General features: G+C 32.7%; 6 protein-coding genes across 6 annotated transcripts; 2 read left to right on the top strand and 4 right to left on the bottom strand.

Annotated features, from left to right (window-relative positions):
- Positions 1-2,250: 2,250 nt before the first annotated feature.
- On the top strand, positions 2,251-3,384 carry PTC7 (type 2C protein phosphatase PTC7; the record flags this gene model as incomplete). The annotated part of the gene is made up of 2 exons (XM_041548451.1): positions 2,251-2,305; positions 2,390-3,384. The coding sequence occupies 2 exons, from the start codon at positions 2,251-2,253 to the stop codon at positions 3,382-3,384; spliced, it is 1,050 nt and encodes a 349-aa protein (XP_041404385.1).
- A 237-nt stretch (positions 3,385-3,621) lies between these two features.
- On the bottom strand, positions 3,622-7,002 carry NMD2 (Nmd2p; the record flags this gene model as incomplete). Its single annotated transcript, XM_041548450.1, has 2 exons — positions 3,622-6,846; positions 6,997-7,002. 2 exons carry the CDS (start codon positions 7,000-7,002, stop codon positions 3,622-3,624), a joined length of 3,231 nt encoding a protein of 1,076 aa, XP_041404384.1.
- A 612-nt stretch (positions 7,003-7,614) lies between these two features.
- Positions 7,615-9,234, top strand: KABA2_01S11506 (uncharacterized protein; the record flags this gene model as incomplete). The annotated part of the gene is made up of 1 exon (XM_041548449.1): positions 7,615-9,234. The coding sequence occupies one exon, from the start codon at positions 7,615-7,617 to the stop codon at positions 9,232-9,234; it is 1,620 nt and encodes a 539-aa protein (XP_041404383.1).
- Positions 9,235-9,451: 217 nt separating this feature from the next.
- Positions 9,452-12,856, bottom strand: IRE1 (bifunctional endoribonuclease/protein kinase IRE1; the record flags this gene model as incomplete). Its single annotated transcript, XM_041548448.1, has 1 exon — positions 9,452-12,856. The coding sequence occupies one exon, from the start codon at positions 12,854-12,856 to the stop codon at positions 9,452-9,454; it is 3,405 nt and encodes a 1,134-aa protein (XP_041404382.1).
- Positions 12,857-13,752: 896 nt separating this feature from the next.
- SAE3 (Sae3p) lies at positions 13,753-14,040 on the bottom strand (the record flags this gene model as incomplete). Its single annotated transcript, XM_041548447.1, has 1 exon — positions 13,753-14,040. The coding sequence occupies one exon, from the start codon at positions 14,038-14,040 to the stop codon at positions 13,753-13,755; it is 288 nt and encodes a 95-aa protein (XP_041404381.1).
- Positions 14,041-14,488: 448 nt separating this feature from the next.
- Positions 14,489-18,319, bottom strand: LAM4 (Lam4p; the record flags this gene model as incomplete). The annotated part of the gene is made up of 1 exon (XM_041548446.1): positions 14,489-18,319. One exon carries the CDS (start codon positions 18,317-18,319, stop codon positions 14,489-14,491), a length of 3,831 nt encoding a protein of 1,276 aa, XP_041404380.1.
- Positions 18,320-18,836: the final 517 nt, after the last annotated feature.

Raw genomic sequence — 18,836 nt, 5'->3', positions numbered from 1 at the left:
TTTTTTTGTTTAAACATGTTCATGAAATTCTTAGATTTCGATGCCAAAGAGCCCATAAATCCCTGATGTTTCTCCTTTGCTGCTCTTTTTGGTATATGATTTACTGTAACAGTTTTATCATAAGGTTTAGTTGGTATTTTTGTTATGGTTGTCACTGGTGTTTCATTATTGAGTGTTGGGTTTCCTTCATCTGTCGAAGGTGTTGGTAGCGGGGAAAAACTTGATAATTTATCTAATAATTCATTCAATTCTTTAATTTTTAGATCCAGCCGTTCATGATCTTGTTTCAATTGAATTTCATCTGTTTGAATTGACTCTTGTTTGGTGGGTTGCGATCTCTTTCTTGTAGCGATTGCCATTTCATGATCATGTTGGAAATTTTCATCGGAATCTATCACTTCTTCATAGGCTTCTAAATCTTGCTGTAAAAGTTGTTCATATAATTCCTCAGCAACTTCGCGTATTATTCGACTCCTCTTATCATGCGATTTTGAACCGTGAGGTTTCTTCGTTTGAGCTCTACTTGACTTTACGCTTTTATTCAAAATATGCGACATGACAGAACCTCTACCGCTATTGGTCCATGTCTTCAAATTATCGTTCTGCATACCATGTTCATAATCGTCTTCATGCTGTTGTCTTTCTAACAATCGCCTTAGGTAAGCAATTTTTGATTCATTTGGAAGTATTTCCCACATATAATCAGTTCTGTTATGATGTCCAGCACCTGATAGTAATAGCATAAAATCGTCAAACAATTCACCATTAATATTGTTTTCTGAAGTAGATCCTGTGCTATAGCAACTTGTTTGTGATAATGTTCTATGTAGATTGATGATGGATCTTCTCTTTTTTATAGTATTGACTGCATTAGTCGAAATAGACCTCTTTAATACCTGATCCATCTTAGATTTAGTTGCGATTGTACATTCTTTACAGTTAACTTTATCGTGTAATTCGCAGGGTTCTGCCTCTTCAATGATCGAAATATCAGTCGCAGTGACTCTCTTTATCGGAGATACATTAGACGAAGAAGAGTAATGTGTGTAAATTGGTATAGGTTGGGGCATGGTGTAATAATGACGTTTAAATTATTATTAAAAAAAAGAGCTTAGGTTGGTAAGTAACAATGAATATTTAAATCTCAATTCGAAATATCAATTAAAATATAACCCACAAAACAGTATGAATAATGTAGAGAAGCAATCCGGTAGGTTAAACAGTCAAATTAGAAAATATTTTGCTGGCTATACTTATATTTATATAAAATGTCAAACAACTGGGCAAGATGATAGTTTAACATATGTTTCAAACTATTTATTAAACACCATCTTCAAATAATTAACAAATTGGTATCAGTTTTGTTTCATCTTGGTAAAGGAATCATGGTGAAATTACCATTCCATTATGACGCGATGTAAAGTCTTTAATACTAGATATCCTTTCGATAGATGCATCAGTAACATTGGTAAAGTTACCTATAAAAGACAAATTGCTTCGTGAATACTACAGAGTCATTGTCTGATATCTTCCTCTCCTTCTTGTATTGAGATTATCATAATTACCTGATCGGGTTCATTAACTCATTGAGACATAACGAAAGGCGATTTTAGACGGAAAATGTTAGACCTCTTTCGAGAGCGAAATCAAGAAACAACTTGATTCTATAAAAGAATAGAATAGGATGAATAGATAATTGAGTAGATCTAAGAACACAGTCTGATTTACTACCTCTAAGTATTAAAAGTTCCGGATTACTACATACTGGATAAGAAGCTGGAAAAATCAGTTGACCTGAACTCCCTTCAGGAAATGTAAATAAAGAGAGAAAATCTAGAGGAAGTACAGTTATCATAAGGAGATTTTAAGTAATTATGTAGCGACATTTTCATTTCTTACATTGTAGAAAGGGATATACTGAAATAAATAAAACTTATATTATGTCTTCTATAATACCCACGACCATCTCCAAGAGGGAAAGATCGAATCCGTAAATCCTTCGATTTTTGGACACTTTTGGAAATAATTTTAGCCCGGCAATCCAAATTGTGAGGTTTAGAGTGAATCGTAACAAACTTTGAAAGTAGAGAGAGAGAGAGAGAGAGAGAGAGAGAGAGAGAAAGAGAGAGAGGGAAAGTTTTGAAAACTTTCACAATTAAAAACCTTTCGTCTTTAAAGGACTGGGTTTTCGAATATGTGCATTTAGACTAGATTTGAGAAGGTATCTATAATCAACGAAATTGTCCAAATATGTTTGTATCTCCAGGTCTGAGATCTTTCAGATTACCGAATAGATCATTTTATTGTATGTGCGTATTCATGGTTTTTACCATTCTATCAGGATTACTTATAGAATATTTACTAATACAAACAAATTATATATCTGCAGACATCTCTCATTCCAGTAAAATTATTAGTGGCAACTATTCATTGTTCTCTAAAAGACTATTTTTCAGTGGAAGTCAAAATAATTTCAATAATCAATATAGTTCTAACGGTCAACACTATGATCCTTCCAGTGCCACAACTAATCAATTTACCTACAAGAGTGTAGTCGCATATCAACCAAAGGATAGAGATGATGTGATCTACCAGAAATTGAAGGATTCAATAATGTCACCAACAGGTGAAGATAATTTTTTCATTCAAGCTAACTCAGTATCTGACTTATATGCAGGTGTGGCTGATGGTGTCGGTGGTTGGGCTGAACATGGGTTTGATTCTAGTGCAATCTCCAGAGAATTATGTAAGACGATGGCCCAAATTAGCTCTACTTTGAATCCTACAAAGATTCAACTTACACCAAAACAAATAATTGACGAAGCTTATAATAAGATTAAAAAGGAAAAAATTGTTCAAGTCGGTGGTACTACAGCTGTAGCAACCCACTTTAATATGAATGGTACTTTAACAGTAGCAAACCTGGGTGATTCATGGTGTGGTGTGTTTAGAAAAGAAAAATTGACTTATCAAACAAAATTTCAAACTGTAGGATTTAATGCTCCTTACCAATTAGCTATTATCCCTGATGCAATGCTGAAGGAGGCTGCAGCAAGAGGTGGTTCATATATTCAGAATGTACCATCAGATGCAGATGAGTATTCTTTCCAATTGCAAAAAGATGATATTATTATCATTGCAACAGACGGTGTCACAGATAATATCGCTACAGATGATATGGAATTATTTTTGAAAGACAAAAAACAAGAAACTCATACAGATTTACAACAAGTGGCAAACGAGTTTGTGACAGATGTTGTCAAATTAAGTAGAGATCCAAACTTTCCAAGTGTTTTTGCCCAAGAAATATCGAAATTGTATGGTAAAGAATACAGAGGAGGTAAAGAGGATGATATTACTGTAGTTATGGTGAAGGTGGAATAATATTTGTGAATCCCTTAGAACCTGAATCAATATTTTTTTAACGTGTGAGTTTGTTTTAAAAATGAATATTGTTCAAATGAATCTCTTCTTATAATTTCGGCTACTAAATAAGTACATAATTATGTGATATCTTAACCTGTAACTAGTAAAAATAAATATTCTATTTAAATACCTATCGTCGAATTCAAATTCAAATTAAATACAGTTTAAAAACTACCTAATTCAACTAGAAACTCTTTAGTCGAAAGATTGTTGTAGTACAATTTTTTTAATCTTTTCTCTCTCGGTTTTGATCTTTTCCTCTTCCTCTAGTACCCCACTAACAAATTTGACATTAACAGGAAGTTCCAGAACACGACTACTCGTTTTCTTCCCAGCTTTAGATAAAAATGTAAATGCGACTTTTTCGTTTTCCTTCCCAGTTGGCTGCTTTGTCTTGATAATGGGTTTCTTTAATAACTTAGTTTTGCTTCTCTCAGTTTGATTCATTGAAGATATCATAGGCATGTTACTAGAAGCACTTTTCTCACTTTTTCTTTCATCCATAGAATCTGCCATTAATTGTTCAAATTGTTTTTCTAACTCCTCTTGAGCTTTACATTCTTCTTCACTTTGTAACCTGGTTTCATATTCATTATATATGCGTCTAACTTCCGCATTTCTATCGGCTTCAATATCGTCAAAGTCTTCTTCATCACTGCTACTGTCGGAATCTTCATCTGACTCAAAATCAGAGTCAGATGAGTCATCACTGGAGCTATCATCATCTGAATCACTGGTGCTACCAGCAGATAAATCATCGTTTTCATCATCCAGATAGAAAGGTGGGTTAGTCCCGTCACGGGAGGTTCTTCGTTCATCAGTGTCATCGTCTTCTTCAGTACCGTCTTCATAGTATAACCCTTCGTCATTATCGTCGTCGTCTTCATCATCGTCTTCATCATCTTCCTCTTCACTTTCTTTTAAGCTTGACTTGACATTACTCAATGTCTTAGGTGTTACATTTCCCCTTATATCTGATTTATTATGTGTAGTAACGGTAGATATTGCAGTTGATTGAATTAAAGATTGGAAAATTGTGGCACTCTCGATCAAGGATTCAGCTCTATCGAATTTTAATTTTTTTGAGTATTCAGTGAATACATCCTCGACTTTAAATCTTGTTCCCATCGGTAGTGGTTGTGATTTGGTAAAAATATAATATTCAAAAAAACGTAGTAACTTAACCAATTCCTTGGTAAAAATTCTTGGGAATCGCTCTATATTTAATAAAATAGTAGAAATAAGTTGAATTCTAAAATAATTATTCGGTAAGTCCGATTGATTAAAATACTTTGGAGACGGGGTATTATGGAAGTGTCCGTATCTTATAATTTGATATATCACATCAGAAATGACATTTGATTTTACCATTTCCATGTTAAATATCTCGGTTAGATACCTCACTTGGGCTACTCTTCGTAAATTTTCACTAAAATCATCAACCTCAAGACCTTCATCAATATTTTCTAACACCTGGTCAATTACTTCTATTACAAAGTTTCGATGATAGACATACAACCCACTAAGTACTTTGGTTAATATGGGAATATTTTGATAACTAATTTTTTCAGGTTTACTGAACAACGAAAACAATGTTTGATAAATACATTTATCATTCCAATCAGCCTCTCGGACAAGTATTAACACCTGTTTTTCATCAAAATGTACCAACTCTCTCCTTATTAGAACACGGTAGAATAATTGCTGAGATGTTTCTTTTGATTCTACCTCGTTCAATGATTTTACAGTAGGTGGATAAAGTAAACTCAAAATATTATCAAGAGCACCTTTGAAATTCATGGTAAGTTTCTTTTCCTTCATTTTCGTTTTTAAAAGTTCAACCATAGTTTCCATATGAGGTTTAAACTCTGGATGATTCAACAAAAATTTTCCTGAATACTCAAAAAAGATGGTCAATATTTCAATATTATTTGGAACTTGTAGGTTTATAATCAAAGTTCTAATCTTATGAAATATCATAAAGGTTGGAACTAACTTAAATTTGATCATATGACAAAAAAATATAATATTTTTGACGTTAATCTTATTCGTATGCAATTGGTGACGGAAACCATTATCTAAGTATTTTATGAATTCTTCAGATACTTCTGGCATATATTTTGCATTAGATGCTAAAAATCTAGCATATATATTTATTTTGCTCCAATCTTGAGTTTCAATAAAAAATTTTAATAATCTATTTCTAGTTGCCTTATTATCCAATGATTTTTTCCAATAACTTTCACTCAGATTATCCATCTCTTCTTTTGTTTCGACTAGTTTCAAATCTTCGAAAAACGTATTCAAAATCGTCGTATCACTTCCTGTACTACTTTCAGTATTCTCAAAATGTTTTACAATATGATCTAAATTTGGTAGAACCTCGTAGAATATCCTCATATCTTCACTCTCCCAAACTCGCTCACTGACAGGAATTACTTGTGTAACTATCATGGACTCTAAAGGTTTATCATCCTCATCTTCAACGTTCTGGGATACTAATTCTGGAGTTTCAAGATTAAAAATAGGTGCAAACACTTCTGTGGCTGTTTTAAATTTCTCTAATATAGGAATTAATAGATCGTATTCTTCAATATATTCATCGTTTAACTTACCAGTTCTTATTTGACATTTTTTATGTTCTTTCATTAACTTGGTTACTGTTTTAGTAAGATCTGTCATCCTTGTAATTACCGCCTCTGAAAAGGCTTTAAATAAAGAGTGTAATAGATCTTTGAAGTTGTCATCCATGATGTATAAATCCCATGATGTATCATCGTTATCAAAAAAAGGTGAGAAATTTTTAACAAACAGTGTACCTACACTGAGTGTGTATCCCATTTTGAACTTGTAATTCAACATTTCCTTTAAAATGCTAAAGATAAATGGTTCCTTTCTATGTATTTTTCTTTGGAGATAATATGGTATCATATCTTTCGACTCTACAATATCAATGGATTTAAACACATGTACCAAATAAAGTTCTGTTATAATTTTTAAATTACTCTTTAGTTTACTGATTCTGAAATTCTCATCCTTTTCAGATAATTGCTCTGTTGGATTTGCAAAATTTGATAAGAATAACTCAAAAAATGGTATAGTAAATCTTACATTAAATCTTTGATGCATGGCACATATAATCTCTACAGCTGTTAAAATATCTTCATTCTTATTAGATATATTCGATGTAACTTCATTGATGGTGGTGATGACTTCTGATAGATATTTTTCCAACGATATTTCGCCGATATCCTTTAACAATGAACTTTTGTTCTCCTTTGTGAGTCCCTTCTTCAGTTTTTTTATAAACCCAGTATTCTTTTTTATACTTGTATCCAACTTTTGGCTAACTAACGGATAAACAACTTCTCCATCCCAAGCCCTTAGATTCAATTCATACAATTTTTGTCTCTGTTCATTCTGGGAATATATAAATGACAATTAAAATAATGCTACAACAGCAATCATAATACGGTGTCAATTTGGTTAGTATTTGGCTTGTTGATCAATAAATACTATACTTAATCTATGATAAAAATCAGGTATTTAGGTTCCATAATGTATACATACGTTCATATTTCTTTCTGGATGTCGAGTTGGTTGTGCAATAGATGTCGTAAGATATTTCCGACGTGAATTAAAAAGAAAATTGAAATGAGTTGTATTTGTATCTATTATACTTTCAATCTGAAATGGATTATCACTGGGCAAACTCAAATGTTTCTTTCTTCCTTTAACTGAAGAAATCGATGTTTAACTTTTTTGATTCATTTTTTTTTTCAGTTCAGTTTGAATATATATTGTCTCGCGAAAATTGGTACAGTCGTCTCTGACTTTAACGACTAACTTCTTGAAAAATTGGATTGTCATCAAGGAAATATTCACTCGATGAAGTTAGTGATAAAAGGTGATCATTCCACTCCTTTAATCATTAGGTTATTGATATATCTCATAGAGTTTATATAAAGTTACGAATTCAACATCTTTAAATTTAAAAACTCTTCTAATTGAGGTTGGAAGTTTACTCACAACTTTTTGTACATTGCTCCAAGTATTTGACATTCCATATACTCTTCATTGTAGGCAACAGTTTATGGCATATTACAATAGGATAACATACGCGAAATACATGCATTTTGGAGTAAGTGTAACTTAAATAGCATTCATAGATACACATAAAAGTGAAACATGGGGTTGATATTAATGTCTACGACGTTACTGGTATCGTCGGTGATTGTGTACAATTGGTCGTACGAATTTCTTTGGTTTAAGATGGCTCTTTTATTCAATGATGTGACGACATCAACTAAAAAATCTAGGTCCTCTATAATTACTAATATTAATGGATATGATAATATTGGAACAGATACATTTGTACAGAAATTCTATACCGAATATTCTCTATCTTCGAAGAAACTAGTGGGCTTTATAAGGACGTTGTTTTCTGTAGCAATGGTTTGTTATATTATCACCATAGAGATTGTATTATGGCAGATTAAATCTGTAGAAATTGATCAAGGAGGTGATTTTATTACAGAATGGATATGGTATCTTGTATCGATGTCTCTATCCTTGATATTAATTCTAATTCAACCATTCTTCATTCTAATATCTCTCTTAAACAAATTTTTTAATGATAGATTTGACCTGGATCGGTTGATAATAATAACTAGTGCAATATTAATAGCATTAATCGCAATATTAAGATTGATATCTATCGGACCTTTTCAATATAGTCACAACATTTTAACTAGATTATCAATATCTGGTGTTACAATTATGGCAATATTATCTGGAATTGCTAGTGTTTCTACAATATATTATACTTTTCTCTATTTTTGGAGAAAGCATACCAATAAAAAGATACCGTCTACTATATCTAAATTTGCATCAAACGGGATAAGAAGTAAAAAATTATTAATATGGGCAAGAAAGAGTTGGATTAAAGAACGTTTGATTAGTTACGAGGCGTATCGAAGTGTGTGTATACAGGAACTAAATAAATTGGAAACAATGGAACCATCTGGCCAAGAAAGCCGGCGTCAAAAGGATAAACTTTTGGAATCTATAGCTCAATCCCAACTTCAAACAAATCTGTTTCAAAGTATTTTAGATGAACCACCTAAGATTAGATTGGCAAGGAAGGTTTTTGAAATTGGATTTTTGGTATATTGTGTTTACAGAGTAACTTTAACATTTTTTGTAAGAATTCCAAAAATTATTTCACATTTTATTGATCATCCCCTAGATTACCAGTTTGAACACTTTTCCGCATCTTCAGATCCACTTGCCGTAACAATTGCCAATATTCTTGACTTCTGTCTATTCAACTTTAACTATCAGCATGACTTAGATTCGCTAACTAGTCAAATATCATTATTTCTATCAGCGTCGTTGTTCATTTGTGCATTCTCAACTGTTAGTACAACCGTTTCATTCCTAGTGTCCTTACTACCTGCTCGATTCCAAGTTTTGGCCTTTTTTGCTCTACAGAATGAGGAAAATACCGACGAGCTTCCGATTTATGGTGGAGTTCGTCAAAAAAAAAAAAATGAACCTTCAATGATAAAGAATTTGTTACTTTCAGAACTCGCAGGAGTGTATGTAGTTGCGACAGTATTGATGATTAGATCAAATTTACCATTTGATGTTGCTCAGAGGCTTAGAGACATGTTAGGTCAAAAATTTACTGTGACTAGTTTTGTAATTGACTGTTGGTTTGACGAAATATATGCAATATCTTGTATTCTCACAATTTTCTTTATAAAATTGGCTGAGCGAACTGTGTATCATCTTAATAGAAATTAAAGAGTACGCTAAAATTATAAACAACATCATATATGAAATATTATGTTATTAGACGTATCATTTATTGTTTTTAAATTCTTTTGAACGTGATCAATTATCTTCCATAAGTTTTAAGATCTATTAATAATATGTCTTCTATGGCTTTATGAGTATGTAAAAATGTATTATGCAAATAGTATGTATATATGTGTTGTGTATGTGATATCTAATACGTAAATCAGAAGAACTCTTTTAACATTTGATCGTCTTCAAGAACTTCCTTGGTCAGGAGGTATATCTCCATTAACAAATTAGGGAATCGTACGCTAAAGTAGTTATAGAATCCGTTTGGGATAGGGCCAATTGTTTTCGCTAAGTCCTCTGGCAAATCCATAAAATGATGGTATTTATTTCTTAGAGATCTTAAAAGGTCCATAATTTTATTGTAATGGTATTTTCTGTACTTTCCAAGATTATCCATAAAAGCTTTGTCAAATTTTTGGGACCAATCGCCATCGACGATAACTTTAGGGGAAATAGTTTCTAGTTTTAGAAGCAATGAACTTGGGGGGTCTCTTCTTTCTACTTCAAATCTGTCACTAACTTTCAATAAGAAAGCTAATTTTTTAGAAGCAGGCCAGAATAACGGGTGCTTTAGGACATCAAATGCTGTAGGTCTATTCCTTGCATCCTTCGAGATCATCCTGGATATCAGATCAATCGCTTCCACTGCGTTAGATCGATCAATTATGTGAGTTTTGAGAGGAGATAGGTCATAAATCCCTTTGATAATGTTGGCTTCTCGCATATATCTGTCACCATATGGATGTTGACCCTTTGTTAAAACATAGAAAAAAACACAGCCCAATGAAAATATGTCAATGGCTCTGGTTAATCTTTTTTTGATGAAAGGATCATAGAATGAGCCTGTGGAAACTACCGACATCGAGTTTGTATTGTGGTCTGTAGAGTGTTCTGTATCTTCGTTTCTCTCAGTAATAGATTCTAGAATTTTTGACACAGAAGCTTCTAGAAGTTCGGGTGCTCTCCATCCAGTTGTGCCAGCAGGATTATTGATATTCGTCTTAAAAGATGATTGGTCATTATCTAACTTTTTGCAAAGGCCGAAATCAGAAATCAAAATACGCAAGTTGGTTCCGGCTTTATCCGGATTAAATAACTCTTGTTGGTTTATAGACACTAAAATATTCTGTGGTTTTAGATCTCTATGAATAATTTTTAAAGAATGTAGATGCGCAACACCTGATGCAATTTGGTAGTTAATATTAATGAGATCCATGGATTTGTTAATTTTTGTAACTTCAACAGGCAGGTTTCGGCCATATATCAAGTCCTGAAGGGTAGCTGTACAAAGTTCCAACGCGATATAGAGGAATCGGTCAGTTCTTTCGGAACAATAGTATCGAATCACGTTTGGGTGATTGTCACTTTCAGTTAAAAGTTGGATCTCACGGTCTGCGACATCACAAAAATCAATCAACATTCTCTTTACTGCAACATCCCTACCTTGAAAGGACCCCTTAAAGACAATAGTTCCTGAAGAACCATATCCCAATATAGTATCAGATACTGTTAGATTTCTTAGATCAGTTTCAAAATCAAGTTGGTCAGGGTGTTCATTTTGAGGAATTTTTTTAGATTTATTCTTTTTTCCACCTCTAGATCCTCTTTTCCTCTTCTTCTTTTCAATTTGTTTCCCATTATCAAGATTATTGCCGGTATCGTTTTCTGTATTAATTTTTTCTCCCTCATTCTGTTCATCTTCGTTTTCGTTTTCCTTTTCGTTATCTTTGAAATTCACATGATTTATGTTCTTGTTGGACTGTTTCTCTGTATTTAACAATTTTGTATCACTTGGATCCGTATCACTAGCATCTTCCTCATTTGGGGACACTAGCCCAAGCTTTTCCAATATTACAGGAAATGGAGGTGTGATATTAAACTTTTGAAGAAGTCCTAGTAGAGCAAGCGAAGCTAAAATAATAAAACCACTCTCAAATACTTTGTACATTAAGTTTCCTAATGTATGCAAAAACGAATGTTTATTCTGTGCCATTATCTGTCTTGTTATTTGCTCTTCCAATTTCAGCCTATATAACTCGAGTTCCATTGGTGAAATATAACGTTCTAAAGAATTAAATGTGTCCTCCTTGACGCTTGGAAAGTTGTTGTAAGTATTTGGCTCAATCATCATGAGGGCATTACTTGGTCGATTATGTGTAACACTACTTTCTTTTGGCGGTAATGCTAATGTGGGTTTGAATTGTGATGTAGCTAAAGAATGAACACCAGAAATGGCATCTCTAAAGAGCGGCTCATCATCAAATATTGACGGAGCTCTCCAGATTTCACTTGAACTATATTTTGAAATTGGGGCTGCCTTGACCAATGATGGGAAGTTTTGACTAGATAAAGCAATCCACGAATGATTCTCAGTTTCTTCTAAGTAAATGTGGTCACCAATGTTGTCATCATTTTCCATAGTTTGGAATTGGTGAGGTACAATAATATTTTCACCTGCACTGCCATCAACAAAAACATCGAATACAGACGTGATGATACCTGGAAACTTCGGAGAAATCCATTTAGCAATTTTAAGGTTATAATCAATTGCCAGCATCGTCTTGTCTCTAAATGGGGCAATGAGAATACCATTGTTAGCATGAAGATTTTGTTCTGCTAAATGTTGGTGCAGGGTATTTGTTTGCCAGGTAGCATATGTCACATTATAGGTAGATCCGTCCTTGGAGTGTATTCCTAGTTCGTATATCGTCTTCCCTAGCACTAATAAGTTTCCCTCATTATCTGAAATAGATTCTCTAAAATTCTTGTTCGCCGTTCCTGGTCCAAACACTGATATAATTTCACCTGTCTTTATATCAATTGTATACATCACAGTTCTCCTGGAGCCTGTATATATTTTTTCGTCTTCCACGACAGTTCCCATGTCATCAACAATTACGTTTGCCTTCATGTGCATTGGAGATGTTAATATCAACTGTTTTATGGAAACAGGAATCTTTTGTAAACCTTGATGCATGTTGAAAAAATATATATTACCGTCCTCAAAAGGTTCAACCATTAATATCTCTTTGGTTGAGTTTCTCGGGGGTTCCTTTATTTCTATGAGTGGATTAAATTGAGATGATAGGATCGACCACAGCACTTGGCCGTTTTCGCGGTTGACAGCATGTATACCACCTTCTATATCAGCTGCAATTAAGATATCTGATAGGATAAAATCGTTCAACGATTTTCGACTAAGCACGGAGTTATGAATTGATTCAAACCCAGCATTGTAACTTTGCGGTAAATTGACATCATTTTGTATTAAACTGTTTTGTATTCCTTGAACAGTTTCTTTGGACTCGATAATTTGTGATACGGGTTGTATTGCCTCTGGAATTATATTGCTTCGTATTTCTTTATCTGTATTTACTCTAGGTGTATTTTCTTGTCGTACAGGTTGTCTTGAATGACTTCTTTGAACTCTATTCGGGCTGTTATTTATATCATGTATTTGGTTATCACTAAGTTCAGGTGGATTCCAGCTCTTCACAAAACTTATCATACTCAAAAATAATATGGTCTGAAACCAAATATTTTTCACTGAGGGTCTCATTGTAAGGATATTTTATTCAGACGGGTGTATATGAGTTTCAGTTTAATTCAGTTGTAAATAATTAATGCAAGAGAGATGTTAATGGGGTTAGTTTGGGTATATGCTAGTAATGATGTTGGTTTTAACGCTAACAATTGGTATAAAATAGTCTTTCTTTCTTCACTTTATCTTTTAGATAGTAACTGTATTAGTCTATGCTTTGGTAATCTTACTGTTCTGTTAAAGGTTGATGTCATGGATAAAAAAATCTTTAATCGATTGGAATTCCAGGTTAGTAGTATCAGAAGTTCTTCTCAGCTTACCAAGGTTTGAAGATGCTTGCTAAGAAATTTTCATTTCTTGAACTTCCTTTTTCAAACTCTTAAAGTGTATTTTACCTCTGCAAGTAAACTCTGTAATTCCTTAATATCTCCCGCTTAGTTAAACTGTCGTACCTCATATTTCAATTAGCAATAAAAAATTTTGATTCAATTGCATTCTCAACCAGTTTTTTTTTTGTCTGTCTCACTCATTACGCTTTCGCTTTCTGTTACAAAATCTATAATTCCGTAAAAAGTTTGAAAAAAGAGCTAACAAATATACGTATTGGAGAAAACGTGGGTTTAAGACTGCAACGGTGACATGAGTTACCTGGTACAAAAGTGACTTATCATCATACGAACTATTATAGAACTATTTAATCAGAGTGAGGTAACAAACTAACAATATAAAGTTGGAGATGTCAATTTGGAACTTGTAAGTGATGAAGCAATCTTTTTCTTTAGTTAATCGGACTTTTGAAACAATAGATTGTTACTTTCGTCTTTAGAGATATATATTTTTGAAAATATAAATATAGTTTAAGCTTCTCTTTAAAATAGCGTAACTCAATTACTTGAACTACTAATATTCGAATGCTATTCGTCCAGCATTGAAAACCCCATCTCTTCAAAGACTTCTCCCATTTTACATTTTTTATCATCAGCAATCAGTTGAGTTAATCTTAAGCCAATATCTCTTAGATCGTTGTAGTTCTTTAATCTTTGGATATGGAGTTTTTTGACCTCATTAGCCTCTTGTTTTCTAAGATAGTATTTTATAAGATTGTTAGTATACTGTGTTTTACGATGTGGATGGATTGGGTTACATATTGAGGATATGGAGGACATACACGTTTTTGGACTCTGTAATATTGTTAAAATCATTTCTTAAATCAGCATGTTGAATTTTTAAAGTTTCAACTTCCTTCTTTAGACGTTCTATCTGTAGATCCATACTCATATATCGTAAACGGTATATGTGCGTAACTTTATATCTTTCTTTTTTCCTGTTATTTAAATGATCTCTGTTATATATTGAAACAAATGTTGCTGTTTCAATTAAAAATGTTTTTAAGTTTTAGCCGCTCATGTTAACTACTCGTCGCGGAAATCATAACAGGGCAAAGTGATATATATATACATATATGGAAAATTAAGAATTTATATATTTAATAGGATTTAATATTAATCTATCATTTACATTTCTGAAACAACCATATTTATGATCCCCATAGAGGAGAATAGACTGATATTATTTAAAAAAATATGCATTTATTATGATTTATATAACTAACCATAGTTTAAAACTAAAAAATTCAATATATTGAATATATTAATCTGTATCTTGTAATATACTTACTCTCTTCTTCATTTCTTCCAATTGAATATTGGCGATTTTAATGGTTTCTTGTAGTTCCTCTAAGTTATGATTCTTGATTTCTGGCTTATCAAAATGAGGTGCAACACGGCCTACGGATTTAGGGTTTCCGCGGTCCTTTATCCAATCCCAAATACCTTCTTCGGTGGAATCAACAATATTTTGATATCTATCTCTGGATGAAGCATTTTTACCTCTAGATGCATGATTTTCGATATCTTCTCTATATGGTCTGTACAAAGTATCCAAGGCCGGGGTATAATTGTAAATATCTTGATCTATCATTAGTTTTCCTTCTCTCAATATAGATATTTTATGAGTGTCCTTTTCGTTGACAAATATAGCTCTAAAGAGACTTATTAGCAAAATGAAAGAAATGAAAAGAGAGCCTACTGTTTGAGGAGATGTTACGTCAAAATTATTAAACAACGGATCTATTAAAGGTGAAAATGCCTTTGAGATAAAATTGATAGCCCCCGATGGTTCTACCTTTTCTGGTTGTAATATTTCTGACAATGTAGATGCTCTTGAAATGTCCTTTCTTCCCTTTGTTTTCTTCTTCTTACTAACTTTTGGCCCTGTTTTGGCCTTTTCAATAATTTGGGTTAATTCATCAATTAATATTTCAACCGTCGCCTTTTGACCATCTATTGATCCTTTCTCAATTGCACTTTTCAAAAATGATCTACCACTCCATACAATATTAGAGATAATAGCTAGATTTGTAGTATTATCAGGACCCCAACTCAAATAGTATCGAGTCTGAACTGTAAAACTATTTCCTGAAGGAACATCTGGCGTCTTCGAGATTTGCCTAACCATGATATATTTTTCCATATCCATATGTTCAATATGTTCAGTAATATTACATTTAGTTTGTTTTGGACCCAGTGAGTTGTTTAATAGTTTTACATAGGTATAAGTACGTTTCTTATCTTCAAATTTTGGAATAACTGAAATGTCGATATTGTTTTGTTTTGCAAGGATGCGTTTTAGATATGAGGTATCTTTACCAAAAATTAATTGGAAAGTTGTACCTAATGAGCAATCAAATAAATAATTTTCTTTAATAACTTTATCACCAGATTCAGTTTTAATGTCAGCTTTGGTTGCAACATGCGTATATGGTTCAATATTTGGGAGTGTTGACACACTCTTTCCAGCCAATGATGTACCCTTTTTGGACTTTTTTGTTGTCTTCTCTTTTGGTGAAACTAATTTAATTATATCGTCTGCTAAACTCTTAGTGGCGACCGTAACACCGTCAACGGTACCATTTTCAATTGCACCTTTAATCCAACTATTACCAGACCAAATCACTCTGACATAAACACTCATCCTTGTACTGTTATTTTTATCCCAGGAGAGCACATATGTTGTGCAAGAAACAAAAGCATTACCAGATGGTACATCAGGATTTTTTGTAGTCTGAGTTATCTGTACAAATCCGTCTAGGTCATATACATCCACTTTCTCACTGACTAAACATTTGGTCTTCTTTGGTCCAATGGACCCTGTGAGTGGTTTTGTGTAAGAATAGTCACGGTTTTTTGTTGAAATTAGATTGGTTGGAATTACAGATAGATCAAAGTTACCTTGTTGTTTTAAAATTGTTTCCAAATAAGTGGCATTTTCACCAAACAAAATATTTATCACTTTTCCTAAAGGAGCTGGGATTACGGAATCATATATTTTTTTATCCGCAGAGTCTGGTGTAAAAGAGGTCGTCGTTGGTTCATGTTTACTCAAACCTAAAGTTGGGATCGACTCGTCATCTACAGATTTTCCTTTTTTAGTTTCATCAATAGGTTCAGATACAGTTGAAGAGGGGGTCGACGTAACGCCGTTTTTGTCATCCTCTAGTATACTTTCAGAATCTCCCGACGATATATCAGATAGCAACTCGTCCCCATCCAAATCCATCTCCGAATCAGCAGTAAACTCCTCATTTGATTCGGATCCCTGTTGATTTGAAGATGTAATACTATCTCTTGGATTCATACTCCTACATCTGCGTTGATGCCATATTTTTCTGGTTAAAGTCCATGTACTTTCCCTAGATATCAAAGATGCAAACACATACCTTGTTTGTTCGGTATCAATACCAATAGCATTTGGAAATATACCTGCTACATTTTTTTTTTCTATACCAATAATATCTTTATATGGAATAACGTATGTTGTAATATATCCCAGAATATTTGAATAAAAATAAATGTTATTATCACAGATATATATCTTTCCCTGTACCATAAAATCTTTAAATAAAGCTGCACTTTGTACAGATATCAGTTTTTCATCTTCAGGTGCTTTCTTGAACGACTTATGGAACTCTTTGTTTTTACTTTCCGGAGCGTACGTAATACCTTGTAATTGTTTTTTGGGGCTTTCGTTATCTAACTCCAGGTCTTGTTGTGTAGTCACCCTAGATGAGACAGGACTTGCAGAAAACATCGAGTTACCTCTCGTTCTACTAAATGATCCGGTAACTAAAGAACTTCCAGCTCTTGCTGTGTTTATTGATAACTTTAAAGCATTAGATGGTATATCCTTCACATTTAACGGAGTAAAAGATCTCTTTGGTGCCATTGATGCCAAAATACAAGAGTCGGAATTATTACTATTTTCATTCATCATAACGTTGTTACCATTGGGTGTACCACTCTTAACTGTAGCTTTTTTCATTTTTTTTTCAGGTTCTGAGTCCAATGATATCCGCCTAATATCCGCTGAGGGACGACTCTGTGATATTGTTGTCGTTAAAGTAGCATCCGGATCCATATCCTTCTTTTGTGGAGTTGTATCTAAAAATTTTATTTTATTTTGATCAGTTGAAAGTTTTGTAGGTTGCGGTTCTGTTATGATAGGTGTTTGACTTGCATTATTCGAATTTGTACGCTTGCCATTACTATTTTGTAATAAATTATCAAATGTTTGTAATAATTGTTTTGCATTATTCATAGTTTGATCATGTATACCTGATGTCGCATTTTTAATTTCATTATTACTACTACTACTATTGTTAATGTTATTTTGTTGTTGTTGTTGTTGTTGTTGTTGTTGCGTACTACTACTATTATTCTTATTATCTTTTCTAAAGACAGCATCTAATAATTCTTGAGCATTTGATAATTGTGGTTTATGTGAAGGTGAATTTTCCAATGAATTTAATGACAAATTAGGTTCAGATATAGAGTATCGACTATAAGCCATAAAACTATGATTTGTTGCACTTAATAAACTGCTATTATCCTTGGTACCGTTTATATTTACATTTGAATTTGTTACACTTCCTACTACAATGGATGTTGAATTGACAGTATTCCAATTGGTGTTATTACCTTGATTATTTTGAGATGATTGTCCAATATTTAAAGGTAGATTATAAAACCCATTAATTTGTGAAGTCTTATCGGAGAGACTCATCCCACTACTATAGCTATGAGTCCTTGAATGTGATGAGGTATGGATCTTAAATTGTGGGTGGCTTGTCATTTTATTTGATGTTGTTTGAGTAGTGATAACATTAGCATTACTGTTATTATTATTATTATGAAACCCTAAAACTGGAATATCAGAATATATACCCTGTGTATTCCCATCATGTTTTGAGGAAAAAGTTGCTGCCCTATGAGATATATTTTTATTCTCATGAGATTTATTCAAAGAAGAAGAAGTATCATTGTTTTTCTTTATTGATTTTGAACTTTTCCTTTTCTTTAAACCAAATGTAGCTAATAGTGAATGTCCCGATTTCTTATGTGGACTAGTATTAGAATTAGACATTTTTATTAGTTGTGGTGCATGTAGGTATTGCGATGCAAGATTAATAGTAATGTATTATTAAAAAATAAAAAATTAAAAGAATAGAAATAATGTTGGTAATTGAAGGTTCCTTTCCAAGCAATGCAGATCTAATTGTGTTTTTATTATATAATACAATATAATATAATATAATGTAATGTAATAATAGTGTCCTTTTTTTGCCTTTTTCTTTTTTTTCTATCTCTTCGCTTAATAAAATTTAAGTAAGGATTTTTCTTGAAGTAAAAAATTGCTAGCCACAGCGATGATAAAAATTTGTGTTAAACTCCTTGCTTTTATGTAAGAACAAGCAGAATATCAAGATAATTAATATATCAATACGTTCCATATATATATATATATATTTAAGAACTAAGTGTTGAATGATTATTATAATCATTCAACACTTCTCAACTTCCCTGCATGAAAGAAGAGTATAGCATATATGTAACTCTGAAATGTATAATATTTTACTAGTTCCGTAATCTTCTTTTACTTT

Source organism: Maudiozyma barnettii, assembly GCF_903064755.1.
Source record: "Maudiozyma barnettii strain CLIB 1767 genome assembly, contig: KABA2_01, whole genome shotgun sequence".
Classification (NCBI taxonomy): Eukaryota; Fungi; Ascomycota; class Saccharomycetes; order Saccharomycetales; family Saccharomycetaceae; genus Maudiozyma; species Maudiozyma barnettii.
Note: the sequence above shows the minus strand (reverse complement) of the source record. Positions and strands in the feature narration are given on the sequence as shown.